We start from the raw sequence: 18,381 nt of genomic DNA, 5'->3' as shown, positions 1-18,381 counted from the left end.
ACTATTCACAATAGCAAAGACTTGGAATCAACCCAAATGTCCATCAGTGACAGACTGGATTAAGAAAATGTGGCACATATACACCATGGAATACTATGCAGCCATAAAAAAGGATGAGTTTGCGTCCTTTGTAGGGACGTGGATGCAGCTGGAAACCATCATTCTTAGCAAACTATCACAAGAAGAGAAAACCAAACACCGCATGTTCTCACTCATAGGTGGGAACTGAACAATGAGCTCACTTGGACTCGGGAAGGGGAACATCACACACTGGGGCCTATCATGGGGAGGGGGGAGGGGGGAGGGATTGCATTGGGGAGTTATACCTGATATAAATGATGAATTGATGGGTGCTGACGAGTTGATGGGTGCAGCACACCAACATGGCACATGTATACATATGTAACAAACCTGCACGTTATGCACATGTACCCTAGAACTTAAAGTATAATAAAAATAAAAATAAAAAAAAATAAAAATAAAAACCTTGAAGACAAAAAAAAAAGAAAAATAGAAAACAATAAAAAAAAGAAAGCAAGTCATTTAAAAACATAAAAAAAAAAAGTTGTTTTCCACCAAAGAATAGAAATGAATTTTGAAGCATATATATCCTTAAATGGCTCTTTTTGTCTGTTTACTCTGACTTCAAAACCTCTAATATATAAGACTCATGATGAATCAATTAGAGAAACATATACATCAGTATATGACAAAGTGCTAGAATGAATATAATCAGGTGTCATAAATGTATGGTTATCTTTTCCAAAAACTCATTGCATGACACTACTTCCCTCCATTCACCTTAAAGTTGAAAATGTTCACAGTGGAACACAAATGAGATCTCATTCCTTCCTAACTACAGTTTTGTTTTGTTTTTGTTTGTTTTTAATAAAAGTGATGTTTTTCAGCCTATATCCTTTTAGCTCTTAGGTATTTATTATTCATTAAACAAATATGTATTGAGTACCTCCTGTGCAGAGGGTGCTAAGAAAAGCAAAAGTGAATGATAGGGCTCCAGACTTACAACAATTCAAAAGGGGAGTTAGGACATGCATACATATCACAATCAAACAAGCATAACTCCCATGTGACTCATCATTAAATTGTATCCTAGAAAGCATAGTGTAGCAACTAAACATATTTTTTAAAGTCTGAGGATAGATTTACAGTAGTCTCTTAAAAAATATCAAAGATAAGCCCATGTGTAACTCACAGCAACAACAATCATCTTTTCACATTACTGTCACTCCTAGTATCTCTTGTATATTTCAGCTGCCCAGAAACTTCTCTCATTGCTCCTCTCATTATCTGCTAAAAAACTCTTCCTGGAATGCATCCCCTACAAGTTTCTTCTCTTTTTGCCCTTTCTCATCCTCTAGCACTTTTTTTCCTTTCGAGAAGCTCTTTTTTTTTTTTTTGCCCTTTCCAATGTAATTTAATTAAACTAGCAGTGCTCCTTGCAATTCTTCAGCTCTTTCTGCCCATTACTCCTATTCTGCACAATAAAATCTCAGGAACTAACCTGCCATACCAAGGATCTTTGTAAAAGTTGTTGCATTTAAAAAGACTAATGCAGTGAAAAAGAGAATTATGTTTAGAAGGCAAGAAGAAGGGAAAAACTGCAAACACTAACTTGATGGCTTTTATTCCCTCATACATGAGGGAAAGTGATATGTGCTATAGGAAAGATGAAGTAATAGTACAGTAAGTAAGAAAAATAGCTTTTGTCTTATAGAATCGGGCTTGTTTGAGACGGCGCCTGAGGATCTAAACAGGTGGTAATAGTAGATGTCTTCCCAGGCAAATAAAACAATGTCCCAGGGCAAGGAGGTAGTAAAACATGGGCCATACACAGGGAAAAACAGGGAGGTAAATTTGGTCAGAACCTGGATTTATTGAGGTGTTTTTTTCCTGAGTATGAACCTAACAATACTTGCTTTATGAAGGTTTCAGATGTTTTTGAAACATGATATTTTAGACATTGACCAATTCTTAGAAAAAAAGCTGAAAGACTCAACTAATGAGCACCTTAACTTGCAGTCAGGTAATAAGGCATGTTTTGCAGATGATGTTTCCACAGAGAAAATGTATATTTAAAGGAGGCAAATTCCCTTCTATGACCTGACCCTCATTAAAGAAAGGCAATGCTGCTGACTAAAGCATTGTTAGTCTTAGCATGTACTCCAACCCGTTTTCTCACAGGTGTTGATAAATTCACTTGGAACCATCCCCACTCTCTCACCACAGTGAAGAGTGATTCAACTTAGTAAGATGGCTCATTAACATTTGTTGGGTATAGTCTGTATCTATAAATATGAGACAGAGAAAAGCTAAGTGAGAGGGGTAATATATTTTTCCACCTTGGGGCCTTGATCACATTCAAGCAAGACCCAAACCAATACTAATCTACACACTCGTTTCCAGACCAGATCTCGCTCTTCAACACTAAGGCAATACACACTTACCTGAGTATAGAGATATAGTATATACACTTGTAGTTTTTTAGTCCTGTTACCCTGATGCCCTGTCGGTGCCTTCCCTTTACTTCCTACAAGGAAAGTGGCTTGACCGTGTTTCATATTTACATTATTCTCTTTTACTCTTGAGCAAGAGATCTCTCTCTCCTCCTTTTAAGCTCAGTCTAAAGATTGCCACTTAAGCACCATGCACACTGTCCACACACAGAGGAGGCTTTCCATACATGCTGATTATTGACTTACTGGCTGAAACCCTCAGATCAGTAGGGTCTGGAAGTTTTAAATTTGCTCACATGAATCATTTTTTAGTATATTTTTTTACCAATAGAAATAGATGACAGAAAGGCAATTTTGTGAGGTGACAGCCCAAATAATAATATTGAGAATGCCAGCATTTTACAGCAGGGTACAAAGTCACAGAAAATTCTGATTTTTAAGCATTTAGGGAAGTTTCTATATTAGGTAATGTCACTATGTACACACTCTGCTCAACTTTTGACTTTGATCCCACATGACATGAAACAAAGATAAAAAAAATCACTGCTATTTCTAAATAAAATATAGTTTAATTTTACTTTCCATTATTTTAGAGACAGGTATAGCCAAGTTTGACTTACTGGCAAGTGGACGGGTGATCAGAAAAAAAGAAGTCAATGAAAGCTTCCCTGGTTTTTGCCTTTCACCACTTTGCTTGTTGTTATCTCAAATGGCAAGCTCAGAGAGGACCATTACAGCTTTTCTAGAGGTAAAACTCACTATTTTTGACCAAGTCATTCGTCCCCATGAAATATCCATCCCCTTCTCTCACCCATCAGAGCTGGGCCTTTCTCCCAGCAGCATTGTTTTTAAAGCTGTCTTCCTCTGTAATTGCCCATCTCACTAAGCATGCTTGCCCAAGGGCTCAAAGGTCAGGTGAGATTGCTTCTGCTGGGTTTGTAGAGGATATTCAGTATGGAAGTATAAATAATTTTTATGTATTAAAACCTTTCCTCTGGACTTAGAAAAAAACTTTAATATGCATAACACAGGAAATCATGAAAATGTTAATATCTTTCCATAATCCTACCAAATATAAAACCCAAATCCAAGCAAACTGATTCAATGTTTTGCTGAGAAGAACTAGTTATGAAAACAATTTGTAGGACCAGAGAGATAAGTGTCTGGTCCCCTTCCTGGAATTATTCACCTTCCTTTCTAGTGCCCCCTCCTAGGGTCCCACTGCTCTCCCCTTTGATTTTCTTTCAGTTGGGCCCTATCCCAATCATGTTTTTTATGCAGCTTGGTGATCCTTTCCTCCCTCTCCTCCAGTCTCCACCCCATCCATGAAGTTATTCCTAAAGGTACCACTGTCCCACCTCCACCCCAACCTTCTGTCCTTACCCTCAGGTGCCTTGTCTAACAGACACAAAGGCAGGAAACTCCTTGGGTTCCTACACAGTGTCTGCTCTCCTTTTCCCTTCTGTTCCAGAGGAAGAAGTGGCCTTTCCAAACCCATCCACCCAGTAAATTAACTTCTTTGTATTGTTTTGTATTTCTGTGAACACTGCATTATTTTACTTTCACAAAACACAAGAATATAAGGAAGTAAAGGCCCTCTATCTCATGCTCCCTACTCTACCTCACTCCACCCTATGCCCTAACGTCCCACTGCCTACCATCATTTGACCCCTGAGCCTACCCTCCCTAGGTAACTCGTAATGATTTTGCCCTCTAGTGGACATCTGGCAATATCTGGAGAGATTTTTCGTTGTCACAATTTGGGTGGGGTGGGAAGATGGGCACTACTGGCATCCAGTTAGTTGAGGCTAGGGATTTTGCTAAACAACCTACAATGCACAGGATGGCCCCCAGAAATAAACAAGCATATGGCCCCAAATGTCAAGAGTGCCAATGTTGGGAAACCCTGCCCTAGAAGGATATAAACAAGCCCAAGAACATTGTTGACAAGTACAAACTCTTTAATAACTAGTTAGGGAACTGGCCCCAAATCCCGAATGACTGTCATAGATTCAACAGGAAACAACCTAATGTCACATCTCGCTGCTGCAGAGATGTCCCAGGGCCATGACAGCTTCTTAGTCACTAGGTCCACAGGCCCCAGGTGATGTCCAAGTCTCCTCCATTTGTGTCTCAGTCTAGTTCAGGTCTAACTCCTCTCCATCCTTCCACCTGTGAGCTAAAACGTACATGTACCCCCGATCAACACAGCTTACAGTCATCAAAGGGATAGAAGGAGACCAACCTGCCACTCACCTTTTGAACCCACCCACTCTTATCCTCCCCCACCTTACCCTTCCCTCTGAAAGTTGATTTCCCACTGGGATATGTTTCTGTTATGTTTTACATTTCTAAATTCACTAAGAGCTTTGTAGCTAGAGTTCCCTCCTACATTTATCGTGGTGGTGGATTGGAAGATAAATTCCCTCAGGATGATGGCACCGTGCTTTCGCCCATGGTCCAAACCAGGAAACCCTCTGAGCGCTATCAGTTGCTGACTCACCTCCTTGGCAGTGGCAGGAGTTCTCTGTTCAAATCTGACTGCCCCTGGTTCTGCTCACTGGGGATTGAGGAGGATTCTCCTGTTATGAGGGCTGTAGAGTCATAGCAGTCCTCACCTGGAGCTGGTGCTGGCATCCTCTGTATGTAGCCCTAAAGTATTCCCTCAGGAGTAGCAAAGCACTGCCACGTCGATTTGAGTCAACCATAAACTTGAGGTTAACTCCAGGCCTGTTTTGATTGTTTATCATGATATAACTCACTCAGAACATGAATGAACTCTCTATCCAGTTCATTCCCAGAGACTCCTGGAATGCAGGAATCTCCACTACTCAGCATACCCTGATGCAACTCCCCAGCTGGTTTGAACATATTATTTGATGGTCTCTTATTTGCAACTGCTCTCCTGGTGCCAATTTCTGACATAAAAATAATCTGATGGGGAGGCGCCAAGATGACCGAATAGGAACAGCTCTGGTCTATAGCTTCCAGAGAGAACAATGAAGAAGGCAGGTGATTTCTGCATTTCTAACTGAGATACCCGGTTCATCTCAATGGGACTGGTTAGGCAGTGGGTCCAACCCATGGAGAGCGAGCAGAAGCAGGGTGAGGCGTCACTTCACCCAGGAAGTGCAAGAGGCCAGGGATCTCACTCCCCAAGCCAAGGGAAGCTGTGAGGGACAGTGCTACCCAGCTGGGTTACTCTGCTTTTCCCACGGTTTTTGTAACCTGCAGATCAGGAGATTTCCCTTGTGTGCCTACACCACCAGGGCCCTGGGTTTCGAGCACAAATCTGGGCAGCTGTTTGGGCAGACACTGAGCTAGCTGCAGGAGTATTTTTTCAAACCCCAGTGGCACCAGGAACCCAAGCAAGACAGAACCGCTCACTCCCCTGGAAAGGGGGCTGAAGCCAGGAGCCAAGTGGTCTCGCTCAGCAGGTCCCACTCCCATGGAGCCCAGCAAGCTAAGAACCACTGGCTTGAAATTCTCACTGCCAGCACAGCAGTCTGAAGTTAACCTGGGATGGTCAAGTTTGGTTGGGGGAGGGGTGTCCGCCATTACTGAGGCTTTAGTAGGCAGTTTTCCCCTGACAGCGCTAAGGAGGCTGGGATGTATGGACTGGGCTAATTCACCACAGTGTGGCAAAGCGGCTGTGGAGAGGTTGCTCCTCTAGATTCCTCCTCAGTGGGCAGGGCACCTCTGAAGGAAAAGTAAAAGCCCCTGTCAGGGGCTTACAGATAAAACCCCCATCTCCCTGGGACAGAGCACCTGGAAGAAAGGGTGGCTGTGAGTGCAGCTTCAGCAGACTTAATCATTCCTGCCTGCTGGATCTGAAGAGAGCAAATGATCCTGACAAGAGGGACTCTCCCAGCACAGCACACTAGCTCTGCTAAGGAACAGACTGCCTCTTCAAGTGGGTCCTGGACCCCCATGCCTTCTGACTGGGAGAAACCTCCTAACAAGGGTTGACAGGTCATACAGGAGAGCCCAGCTGGCATCAGGCTGGTACCCTTCGGGGATGAAGCCTCCACAGGAAGGAGCAGGCAGCAATTTTTGCTGTTCTGCAGCCTCCACTGGTGATAGCCAGGTGAAAAGGGTCTGGAGTGGACCTCCAGCAAACTGCAGCAGACCTACAGAAGAGGGACCTGACTGTTAGAAGAAAAACAAACGAACAGAAACCAACAACATCAACATCAGCATCAAGGAGCCCCACACAAACACCCCATCCAAAGGTTATCAACCCCCAAAATTAAACATGGATAAATCCATGGAGATAAGGAAAAATCAGCGCAAAAACACTGAAAATTCCAAAAGCCAGAATGCCTCTTCTCCAAGTGATTGCCACTCCTCTCCAGCAAGGGCACAAAACTGGATGGACAATGAGATTGACAAATTGACAGAAGTAGGCTTCACAAGGTGGGTAATAACAAACTCCGCTGAGCAAAAGGAGCATGTTCTAACCCAATGCAAATAAGCTAAGAACCTGATAAATGTTACAGAAACTGCTAACTAGAATAACCAGTTTAGAGAGGAACATAAATGACCTGATAGAGCTGAAAAACACAGCACAAGAACTTTGTGAAGCATACACAAGTATCAACAGCCAAATTGATCAAGCAGAAGAAAGGATATGAGAGATTGAAGATCAACTTACTGAAATAAGGCATGGAGACAAGATTAGAGAAAAAAGAATGAAAAGGAACAAACAAAGCCTCCAACAAATATGGGACTATGTGAAAAAACTAAACCCACGATTGAGATTTTGATGTACCTGAAAGTGATGGGGAGAATGGAACCAAGTTGGAAAACACACTCCAGGACATTATCCGGGAGAACCTCCCCAACCTAGCAAGACAGGCCAACATTCAAATTCAGGAAATATAGAGAACACCACTAAGATGCTCTTCGAGAAGAGCAACCACAAGACACATAATTTTCAGATTCTCCAAGGATGAAATGGAAAAAAATGGTAAGGGCAGCCAGAGAGAAAGGTCAGGTTACCTACAAAGGAAAGCCCATCAGACTAACAGCAGATCTCTTTGCAGAAACCCTACAAGCCAGAAGAGAGTGAGGGCCAATATTCAACACTCTTAAAGAAAATAATTTTCAACCTAAAATTTCATATCCAGCCAAGCTAAGATTCATAAGCAAAGGAGAAATAAAATCCTTTACAGACAAGCAAGTGCCGAGGGATTTTGTCAACACCAAGCCCTGCCTTGCAAGAGATCCTGAAGGAAGTACTAAATATGGAAAGGAAAAACTGGTATCAGCCACTGCAAAAACACACCAAAATATAAAGACCAATGACACTATGAAGAAACTGCACCAACTGATGTGCAAAATAACCAGACAACATCATCATGACAGGATCAAATTCACACATAACAATACTAAACTTAAATGTAAATAGGCTAAATGCCCCAATTAAAAGACATAGACTGGCAAACTAGATAGAGTCAAGACTCATCAGTATGCTGTATTCAGGAGACCCATCTCATGTGCAAAGACACACATAGGCTCAAAATAAAGGGATGGAGGAATATTTACCAAGCAAATGGAAAACAAAAAGAAGCAGGGGTTGCCATCCTAGTCTCTGATAAAACAGAGTTTAAACTAATAAAGATAAAAGAAAGACAAAGAAGGGCATTACATAATGGTAAAGGGATCAATGCAACAAGAAGAGCTAACTATCCTAAATATATATGCACTCAATACAGGAGCACACAGATTCATGAAACAAGTTCTTAAAGGCCTACAAGAGACTTAGACTTCCATACAGTAATAGTGGGAGACATTAACACCCCACTGTCAATATTAGACAGATCAGTAAGACAGAAAATTAACAAAGACATTCAGAAATTGAACTCAGCTCTGAACCAAGTGGACGTAAGAGACATCTAGAGAACTGTCCACCCCAAATCAACAGAATATACATTCTTCTCAGTGCCACATAGCACCTATTTTAAAGCTGACCACGTAATTAGTAGTACAACACTCCTTAGCAAATGCAAAAGAATGGAAATCATAACAGTCTCTTGGACCACAGTGCAACCAAATTAGAACTCAGGGTTAAGAAACTCACTCAAAACCGCACAACTACATGGAAATTGAACAACCTGCTCCTGAATGACTACTGGGTAAATAACGAAATTAAGGCAGAAATGAAGAAGTTCTTTGAAACCAATGAGAACAAAGATACAATGTACCAGAATCTCTGGGACACAGCTGAAGCATTGTTAAGAGGGAAATTTGTAGCACTAAATGCTCACAACAGAAAGCTGGAAAGATCTCAGATTGACACACTAACATCACAATTAAAAGAACTAGAGAAGCAAGAGAAAACAAATTCAAAAGCTAGCAGAAGACAAGAAATAACTAAGATCAGAGCAGAACTGAAGGAGATAAAGATACGAAAAACCCTTCAAAAAATCAATGAATCCAGGAGCTGGTTGTTTGAAAAGATTAACAAAACAGATGGACCACTAGCTGGACTAATAAAGAAGAAAAGAGAAGAATCAAGAAGACACAATAAAAAATGATAAAGGGGATATTACCACTGAAACCACAGAAATGCAAACTACCATAAGAGAATACTATAAACACCTCTATGCAAATAAACTAGAAAATCTAGAAGAAATGGATAAATTACTGGACACTTACAGTCTCCCAAGACTAAACCAGGAAGAAGTCGAATCCCTAAATAGACCAGTAACAAGTTCTGAAATTGAGGCAGTAATTAATAGTCTACCAACCAAAAATAAAAGCCTAGGACAGACGGATTCACACCTAATTCTACCAGAGGTACAAAGAGGAGCTGGTACCATTTCTTCTGCAACTATTCCAATGAATAGAAAAAGAGGGAATCCCCCCAACTCATTTTGTGAGGCCAGCATCATCCTGATACCAAAACCTGGCAGAGACACAACAAAAAGAGAAAATTTCAGGCCAATATCCCTGAAGAACATCAATGTGAAAATCCTCAACAAAATACTGGCAAACCAAATCCAGCAGCACATCAAAAAGCTTATGCACCATGATTGAGTCGGCTTTATCCCTGGGATGCAAGCCTGGTTCAACATATGCAAATCAATAAATGTAATCCATCACATGAACAGAACTAATGACAAAAACCACATAATTATCTTAATATATGTAGAAAAGGCCTTCAATAAAATTCAACACCCCTTCATGATAAAAACTCTCAATAAACTAAGTGGTGATGGAACATATCTCAAAATAATAAGAGCTATTTATGACAAACCCAGAACCAATATCATACTGAATGGGCAAAAGCTGGAAGCATTCCCTTTGAAAACTCACATAAGACAAGGATGCCCTTTCACCACTCCTATTCAACATAGTGTTGGAAGTTGTGGCCAGGACAATCAGGCAAGAGAAAGAAATAAAGGACATTCTAATAGAAACAGAGGAAGTCAAATTGTCTCTGCAGACGACATGATTGTACATTTAGAAAACCTCATCTTCTCAGCCCAAAAACTCCTTAAGCTGATAAGCAACTCTAGCAAAGTCTGAGGATACAAAAGCAACGTGGGAAAATCACAAGCATTCCTATATACCAACAATAGTCAAGCAGAGAGCCAAATCATGAGTGAAATCCCATTCACAATTACTACAAAGAGAATAAAATACCTAGGAATACAACGTACAAGGGGCATCTTCAAGGAGATCTACAAACCACTGCTCAAGAAAATAAGAGAGTACACAAATGGAAAAACATTCCGTGCTCATGGATAGGAAGAATCAATATCATGAAAGTGGCCATACTGCCCAAAGTAATTTATAGATTCAGTGCTATTCCCATCAAGCTACCAGTTACTTTCTTCACTGAATTAGAAAAAAAAAAAAACTACTTTAAATTTCATATGGAACCAAAAAAAGACGGTGTATAGCCAAGACAATCCTAAGCAAAAAGAACAAAACTGGAGGCATCACACTACCTGACTTCAAACTATGCTACAAGGCTACGGTAACAAAAACAGCATGGTACTGGTACCAAAACAGATATATAGACCAGTGGAATGAAACAGAGACCTTAGAAATAACAGCACACATCTACAACCATCTGATCTTTGACAAACCTCACAAAAACAAGCAATGGAGAAAGAATTTCCTATTTAATAAATGGTGCTGTGAAAACTGGATAGCCATATGTACAGAGCTGAAACTAGTTCCCTTCCTTACACCTTATACAAAAATTAACTCAAGATAGATTGAAGTCTTAAATGTGAAACCTAAAACCATAAAAATCCCTAGAAGAAAACCTAGGCAATACCATTCAGGACATAGGCGTGGACAAAGACTTCATGACTATAAACACCAAAAGCAATTGCAACAAAAGCCAAAACTGACAAATGGGATATAATCAAACTAAAGAGCTTCTGTACAGTGAAGAAAGTATCATCTGAGAGAACAGGCAACCTACAGAATAGGAGAATATTTTTGCAAGCTACCCATCTGACAAAGGTCTAATATAGAATCTATAAGGAACTTAAACAAATTTACATGAAAAAAAAAAAAAACCATCAGTAAGTGAGCGAAGGATATGAACAGACACTTCTCAAGAGAAGACATTTATGCAACCAACAAACATGAAAAAAAGCTCATCATCACTGGTCATTAGAGAAATGCAAATCAAAACCACAATGAAATACCATCTCATGCCAGTTAGAATGGCTATTATTAAAAAGTCAGGAAACAAGATGCTGGAGAGGATTTGGAGAAATAGGAACGTTTTTACTCTGTTGGTGGGAGTGTAAATTGGTTCAACCATTGTGGAAGACAGTGTGGCAATTCCTCAAGGATCTAGAACCAGAAATACCATTTGACCTAGCAGTCCCATTACTGCATGTATACCCAAAGGATTATGAATCATTCTACTGTAAAGACACATGCACACATATGTTTACTGCAGCACTATTTACAATAGCAAAGACTTGGAACCAACCCAAATGTCCATCTGTGACAGACTGGATAAAGAAAATGTGGCACATATACACCATGGAATACTATGCAGCCATAAAAAGAATGAGTTTATTTTTTTTGCAGGGACATGGATGAAGCTGGAAGCCATCATTCTCAGCAAACTAACAAAGGAACAGAAAACCAAACACCGCATATTCTCACTCATAAGTGTGAACTGAACAATGAAAACACATGGACACAGGGAGGAGGACATCACACACTGGGGACTGTCAGGGGATGGGGTGTGAGGAGGGGGAGAACATTAAGACAAATACCTAACACATGCAGAGCTTAAAACCTAGATGACGGGTTGGTAAGTGCAGCAAACCACCATGGCACATGTATACCTATGTAACAAACCTGCACGTTCTGCACATGTATCCCAGAACTTAAAGTTAAAAAAAAAATCTGTTTGCCCACCCACTCAAGTTAACTAAAGAAAAGAGGATCTGTATAAAGGGGATTTTCATGTAGCACAACTGTAGGAAGTGAAAAGTGGTTGTGCTGCTGCTCTCTCCATCTCTCTGGAGTCACAGGATGATTCCTCTGTGCCTGTCTGCTCCCTGGAACCAAGTACCAGTGACTCCCAAAGACACTTGCCTCTGGAAAGCACCCAGTTCTATTCCCCCACAGCCAGGGCCAGGCCTCTGCAGTGGCCTCAGCATCCACAGCTCTGGTCCTGGCCCCAACTCCAGGTGACCCACTGCCTCATTGCCCAACATCATGGAATCAGCCTCTCTGTTCGATTCAGAGTGTCTAGCATGAAAATCCATTTGGTTCTGGATGGGTCAAATATCCATTCCTGCTCCAATCATCTAAGGCCTAGATGCGAGTAGAGGGTAGGGTGTTATATACATGGTTGCCTCTTTTACCAGACACTAGGGCAGGGAGAGAGAGAGAGAGAGAAACAGACAGACAGACACATACACACAAATAAAAGCTGCAGCACTTCTAGGGTATTGAGTGCTAATGCTCTGGAATACAAAGGAGGTCACCAAAACATGTCAGTCTCTCTGTGTCTCTCTCCCCCCACCTCAATCTATACCTCCCCTGGCCACCACTCCACTTCTACACCTCTTTCACAACCCCTACTTTACTCCCCCTCCTCCAGTCAACACCCCTATACTGAAGTTGTTCCTAAAGGTACCACTGTCTCACCTCCTTCCCCCACTCTTCCCAGCCTTCTTCCCCTACCACCCCAGCCCTTGCCACCTCAAGCCTTCCCTCTGAAAATTAATTCGCCATTGAGATATGCATGCTTCGGTTCTATTTTGCATTTCTGCACTCAATGAGGTTTTTGCAGCCAGATTCCTCTTCCACAGTCGAAGCAAGTATCCCTCCGTGAAAAATTCACAGCGTTACACCAAGGGCAGTCCCAGTCCCCTGGCCTGCGATATACTGGAGGTCTTCTTTGCTGATGAGGTTCGGAGTATCTCCTGTCTCTTGGGTGCTCTTGAGGGTCTACTCTTTGGGGTCCCCCATCAGACCACAGGCTAGTATCAAAGGCCCCCCAGTCGGAAGACAGCTGAGTCGGAACTGGTGCTGTGACTGTTGCTTGTGGAGGGGATATAGTGGGTATGCCTGAGAAGGAGGGAAAAGGGCTTGAGTATGAGTATGTGAATGAGGCAGGGAGCTGGACAGGAAGAGGTTCTGGTGAGGCTCTGGACCAGGGGTTCATGGTTCCAGAGAAATAAGACGTGGTTGTTTCTACCGACCTGAGATATTCCTCCTTCTGCCCCCAATAGGTGTAATTTTCCTGATCAGCATCTCCGAGGAGCTGCAGGAGGATTCTCTCCAGCTCCTCCGTGGGCTCCATGGAGGTAGCCCTGGCCTCCAGGTGGGGGGACTCTGCCTCCATGGGGGCAGCCCCAGCCTCCACGGGGGGAGCCTCGGCCTCCACGGGAGCAGCCATAGCCTCCACCGGGGGAGACCCAGCCTCCACTGGGGGAGCCATGGCCTCCACAGGGGCAGCCACAGCTTCCACATCCCTCTGCTCTTCTTCTGCTCCTTTTCCTCCAGCGGCACCAGCAGCAGCCACCGCCGCTTCTTCTTCCTCCTCACCTGCTCCTCCTGTGCAAACCCCTCCGGCAGTGGCCAGGCCTGGCCCCCCTGCCCCCTGCTCCCACTCATGGGGAGACGCCAGCTCCTGGAGAGAAGTGGGCAGGGCTGAGGTGTGTTCTGGGGGCAAGGCAGGAGCACTGAGCAGAGTAGGACGGAGCTACCAGGTGGGAAGGGCGGGGCAGGGCGAAGCCATGGAGCAGGGTGGAGAGGGGTGGGAATGGGGTGGGGCAGTGGTACTGGGCAGGGACCAGTTGAGGGATCTTACTGCATGGAGGAGGTGCTTTCAACTCACCTTGTCTTGCTCTTTCTGCACCTCCACGAAGCTGGTCTGGGACATTCTTAGCCGGGAGGCCGCCTCCTTGCGTTCCGTCTCCTGCTGTGCCTTGAGCTCCTTCAGGTCTGACGCCAAGGCCTGTGCAGCTGATTTGTGCAGTCTGGCGAAGCCGTGCAGCCACTGCACCCTGTGCCTCTGTAGCTGTGCCTGCCTGCGGGCAAAGCGCACGCCCAAGGCCAGGCTGCCCCAGGTGCAGGCCTCTTTGACCTCACTGGGCACCTCGCTGTCCTCCAGGATGGCCCTCAACTTGTCTTCCACCTCCTCCCAGGATAAGGATATATTCTCAAGATAGAACTCGGGGCCTTTCGTGTGCCTGGCCATTTTCTCGTTGATGAAGGCCACCACGTTGCTGTGCCGGAACCCACTACTGGGGTCCTCAGGTCTCAAGGCCATGATCGCCTAGGGGTTTAACGGTTTCACTAGCCCTGTGTGGATGGAGCAACCAATAGGTTCCTTTCCTCCCCCTTAGCCCCTCCCTTCATCAGTCTTCTCCTACCCTCTTGCCCCCGCCCTCCACCCTCTGACAAGACCCTCCTAATGACCCTCTGACAGGCTTGTCCTACTCTAGGACTACTCCCACCAGGCCTCACCTCTTCAGCCAGGGCCAGAGGAAGTACAGGCCAACCCCGCTGTCTTAACACGCCTGAAGAGAGAGGAGGATCTCTCTCCCTCCTAAGGCTCCGGGGAAAGGAAGACTCAAAGCCAACGTCGGCTTTTACTCTGGGACTGTTCCAATTTTCAGAGATACCAGGGGTGGAAGGGAGTGAGTGAGGAAGGCCCCTGCCACTCCACTGGGATATAAGGGAACCTGCCACATGGTTGGGAGCCCTTAAAGGTCGGAAGAAACAGGAGTGGTCAGAAAAGACTTAGAACCAAGAAAAGTAAGCCCTTATAATCAAGGCAAAAATGTCCCACTTCTCCCTCCCTCTTGACAATGGTTTGTCCCACGCCAACGGCTAGTAGGGGCCCTCCTCGAGGTTGAAGGGGAATAATAGGTGTGTTCTAGAACATGAAAAAGCCCCCCAACCCATGAAAATTCTGTAGCTCCTTTTCCAGACTTCTAACTCCTAGTAAACAGGTTAGTGACCTTTTTCTGAAACGGGCAAGATAGCAGGAATTTGAGGCTTTGTGGGCAAAAGATTATCCCAACTACTTGTAGCACAAAAGCAGCCATAAATAATACCTGAAGAAATGACCATGGCCACGTTCTAATAAAAGTTCATATTTAAAACCAGGCAGTTGGCATGATTTGGCCTGTAGGTGTCAAACTCCCAATCTAGATTCACATTTCATACATGTCCTACAGATACACACAATCAAAATGTTCATGATATAACTCCCCCTTTTCCCTGTTAAAAGAAAAACGTTAGACAAAGTTAAGTTTGTTTAAACACAAAAAACCAAAAACAAAAAAAACGAGTCATGAATTTGTCAGTAATCAGAACCAGAAGAGTTTCAGAGAGCTATTCCCAGCAGCATGAGAAGTGAGTTTCTATAGGCTAAATTTGGACACAAAGGAGAAAAATCACCTGATTGGTTACAGCAAGGCATGTGCCTTATTTGGACATGGTCTCATCACTTGACTGCCTGTAATTAGCTGGAGCCTGGCTAGTTGTGTTTGGCTGAAATTAGGCTGTCTTTTATACAGCTTATGTTAAGTTTCAGTCTGTTTAAATGCTAAGTTAGGTTGCAGTTTGTTAGATAGAAACTCAAAGTATGGAAACAGCTTCAAACTAATGGCCTCTTGCTTATTTTAATATATGCAGGAGATGATTCTCCTCCTTAATTCCTATGTAGCCCAATACAGAAACCTCAAAATCAAATTTTTAAGTCACCTACTCTTCATACCGACCCTTAAAAACAAGTCAAGTAAGAGACCAAATCTTGTTGCTGTGACCTCAGAAACTTCTAAGACATCCATGCCCACTTAGGGAATGTCCATGTCGCTTCCCAAATAATCTTCCTGTCTTTAATTTGTTTATAATCCCTAATCACTTCCTAATCTTTCCTATGATCATGCTTCTCTTAAGCTTAAAAACATTTGATGGCTCCTTGTGACACACTCCTTGTCCTGACATTAGAATCTCACCCCAGGATACCATTCTAATTTAACTCTCTCGACTCTGTTATCCACCATCATTTATGTACCTAAGGGACTAAGCCATACAGGGATACGCTGATTTGGGGGTTTTAAGTTATTTTCCCTTCTGAAAAAAATCAGAGCATTCATTTTTTATTATATGGGCATTATGTTCTATTCTATGAACTACATTTCAAAAGACAGTATTTCTTCTCTAAGGGTCTTTTGTCAGATAATTAGAGAGGAAAAAGACAATAAATCAGGCATTAAAATATTACCTAAGATGGTAGTTAAACCCCAGAGGCATAAAGTCCCACCATTTAAATGCTGTTTCTCGATGCTGTCTTGTGATTTCTTTCCTTCTCAGCTTGTATATATATATATTTTTATCAGCCATCAGTGGAAAGGGTTCATGTTTTGGCTTATTCTAGAGTGACTTCTATAGAAGGAGCATCCAGAAGGTAATGTAGCAAAGAGAATGGTGAGGAAAGCGGGAGAGACTGGAGTCAGGAAGGCCCATTAGGGAGATGCTAAAGCAATTCAAGAAGTAAACTAAAGCAGTGGAAATAGGGACGGAAAGAAGAGTGTAGAGAGCCATTTGGTAGATAGAATGCATAGGGATATCAGGGACAAGGATGAGGGAATGCTGAGGATAATGCCCAGGTATCTGGTATAGGGTTCTAAGTAGATAGCCCTGTTATTGACTTAGATGGAGAATGAAGAATAATTTTTTGGGATGAGTTCACCTTTAGACATATTGACATTAAAATATCTGTTGGGGCTGTGTGCAGTGCTCACGCCTGTAATCCCAGCACTTTGGGAGGCCAAGGTGGGCGGATCACCTGAGGTCAGGAGTTGGAGACCAGCCTAGCAAACATGACAAAATCCTGTCTCTATTAAAAATACAAAAATTAGCTGGGCATGATGGCGCACGCCTGTAGTCCCAGCTACTGAGGCACAAGAACCGCTTGTGCCTGGGAGGCGGAGGTTGCAGTGAGCCAAGATCATGCCACTGCACTCCAGCCTGGGCAACAAAGCGAGACTCAGTGTCAAAAAAAAAAAAAAAAAAAAAAAAAAAAACCTGTTGGGCATCCTGGTGGAGATACTCAGTAGGCAGTTTGATATATGAGTCTAGAACTTAGGAGAGACATCAGAGCTGCAGATGTAGTATTGAGAGGTGAAAGCTGTATTTACAGCAGCGGTTGAAATAAGGGACAGAATATGGAACAAGATGAGTAGAGAGCTGAGGACAGAACCCTGGCCTGACTTCATGGATCTCCTCCTTTCTACAGCTGTGTGCTACCATTGGTGATTTTATAGTAGTCCCCCTTACTCCTTTGTGTTCTTGTCTACTAACTTCAGAACATCTTTTACCTTATTTCTTTTGTTCCCTCTATAATACTTTAAACATGAACTTCAGTTTGTGATTAGTTGTCTGTTTACGCTGCCATTCTTCCATTTCTGCTTATAAACACTTAGGAAATTAAAAATAAATTGTTTGTTTTAGCAGCCTGGAGGAGGGAGAAAGTGAAGACAGAGAAACCTGTTAGGAGGTTCCTTCAACAGTGCAGTCAAAACATGATTAGGGCTTTAACTGTGGCAGGACCTCGATGAGATGTCAGATGAGGAGAGATTTTTGACATACAGTTAGCATGACTTGTTAACTAATTGTATTAATATATGAGAAATAAATATGGGTGTTGGAGTAGAAAATGATTTTGAGGCATTTGACTTGAGAAACTAGGTTTTGTGACAAGTGATGCCTCAAACCATAATAGATATGAGGAAAAACAGACTATAGAGAGGAGATAAATTCAGTTTTAGATTGACAAATGCCTTCGTGATAGTTATATTGAATTATGGTTGAATGGCTGTACTGGGCTGGAAGTTAGGTGAGAGGACAAAACTAGAGATATGTGTTATAAATTTGGGTGTTTTCAGTGCTCAGTTTTTGGCTTAAGACCTCATGCTTCAATACAATTGCTGGAGATGAAGGTTGGAAGGAGAGGATAAGCAGGACAAAAACAAACAAACAAACAAACAAACAAACAAACAAAAAAAACAGAGGAAGGAATCCTGAGATCTTGGAAAGGGTAGCAAATACCTTTAGGGATAGGATAAGGGAGAACAAGCAGTAGGAGTAGTCAGAGTAGATAATCAAAAAAGGGAGATATTTTAGACCTAAGGAGAGATTTGGAAGGTAAAAAGAGTGTTACTAGTTTCATATAATGCACAGAGGTTACATAGGATGAGGGTGAACAAGAGGTCATTAGATTTAGCTAATAAGATAGCCTTAGTGATTCAAGTGATGAGAGTCAATAGAAAGGTGAGGCAGGTGCCAGATGATAGGAGATCATAGAATGAAATTAGAGGAACAAGTAGAAATTTTGAATACTGACTAGTCTTTCAAGATCTCTGACACAGTAGAGAATTCTACCACCAGGAGTCAG

General features: G+C 42.7%; 2 protein-coding genes across 3 annotated transcripts in view; one reads left to right on the top strand and one right to left on the bottom strand.

Moving 5' to 3' along the window:
* IL1RAPL2 (interleukin 1 receptor accessory protein like 2) overlaps positions 1–18,381 on the top strand; it is a 1,300,423-nt gene that overhangs the window by 660,470 nt on the left and 621,572 nt on the right. The gene's annotated exons all lie outside the window — the stretch shown is intronic.
* TEX13A (testis expressed 13A) lies at positions 12,707–14,541 on the bottom strand. Of its 2 annotated transcripts, none has more exons than XM_023203091.2 (4): positions 14,442–14,541; positions 13,810–14,276; positions 13,408–13,602; positions 12,707–13,344 (listed from the first exon to the last, which is right to left on the bottom strand). In XM_023203091.2, the coding sequence occupies exons 2-4, from the start codon at positions 14,242–14,244 to the stop codon at positions 12,742–12,744; spliced, it is 1,233 nt and encodes a 410-aa protein (XP_023058859.1). In that variant the 5' UTR covers positions 14,245–14,276; positions 14,442–14,541; the 3' UTR covers positions 12,707–12,741. The 2 variants fall into 2 exon arrangements, with proteins under 2 accessions (XP_023058859.1, XP_023058860.1); XM_023203092.2 differs by having other exon boundaries at positions 12,711–13,344; positions 13,810–14,250; positions 14,442–14,535.

The sequence above is a fragment of the Piliocolobus tephrosceles genome, chromosome 12, assembly GCF_002776525.5.
Source record: "Piliocolobus tephrosceles isolate RC106 chromosome 12, ASM277652v3, whole genome shotgun sequence".
NCBI classification, from domain to species: domain Eukaryota; kingdom Metazoa; phylum Chordata; class Mammalia; order Primates; family Cercopithecidae; genus Piliocolobus; species Piliocolobus tephrosceles.
Note: the sequence above shows the minus strand (reverse complement) of the source record. Positions and strands in the feature narration are given on the sequence as shown.

Excerpts from the sequence above, each read along its gene's own strand:
- TEX13A (XM_023203091.2), bottom strand. The coding sequence starts at position 14,244 with ATGGCCTTGAGACCTGAGGACCCCAGTAGTGGGTTCCGGCACAGCAAC. Across the intron at positions 13,603-13,809 it reads TGCAGAAAGAGCAAGACAAG|GAGCTGGCGTCTCCCCATGA; the intron begins GTGAGTTGAAAG and ends ACTTCTCTCCAG. Across the intron at positions 13,345-13,407 it reads CTGCCCCTGTGGAGGCCATG|GCTCCCCCCGTGGAGGCTGG; the intron begins GCTCCCCCAGTG and ends GTGGAGGCCGAG.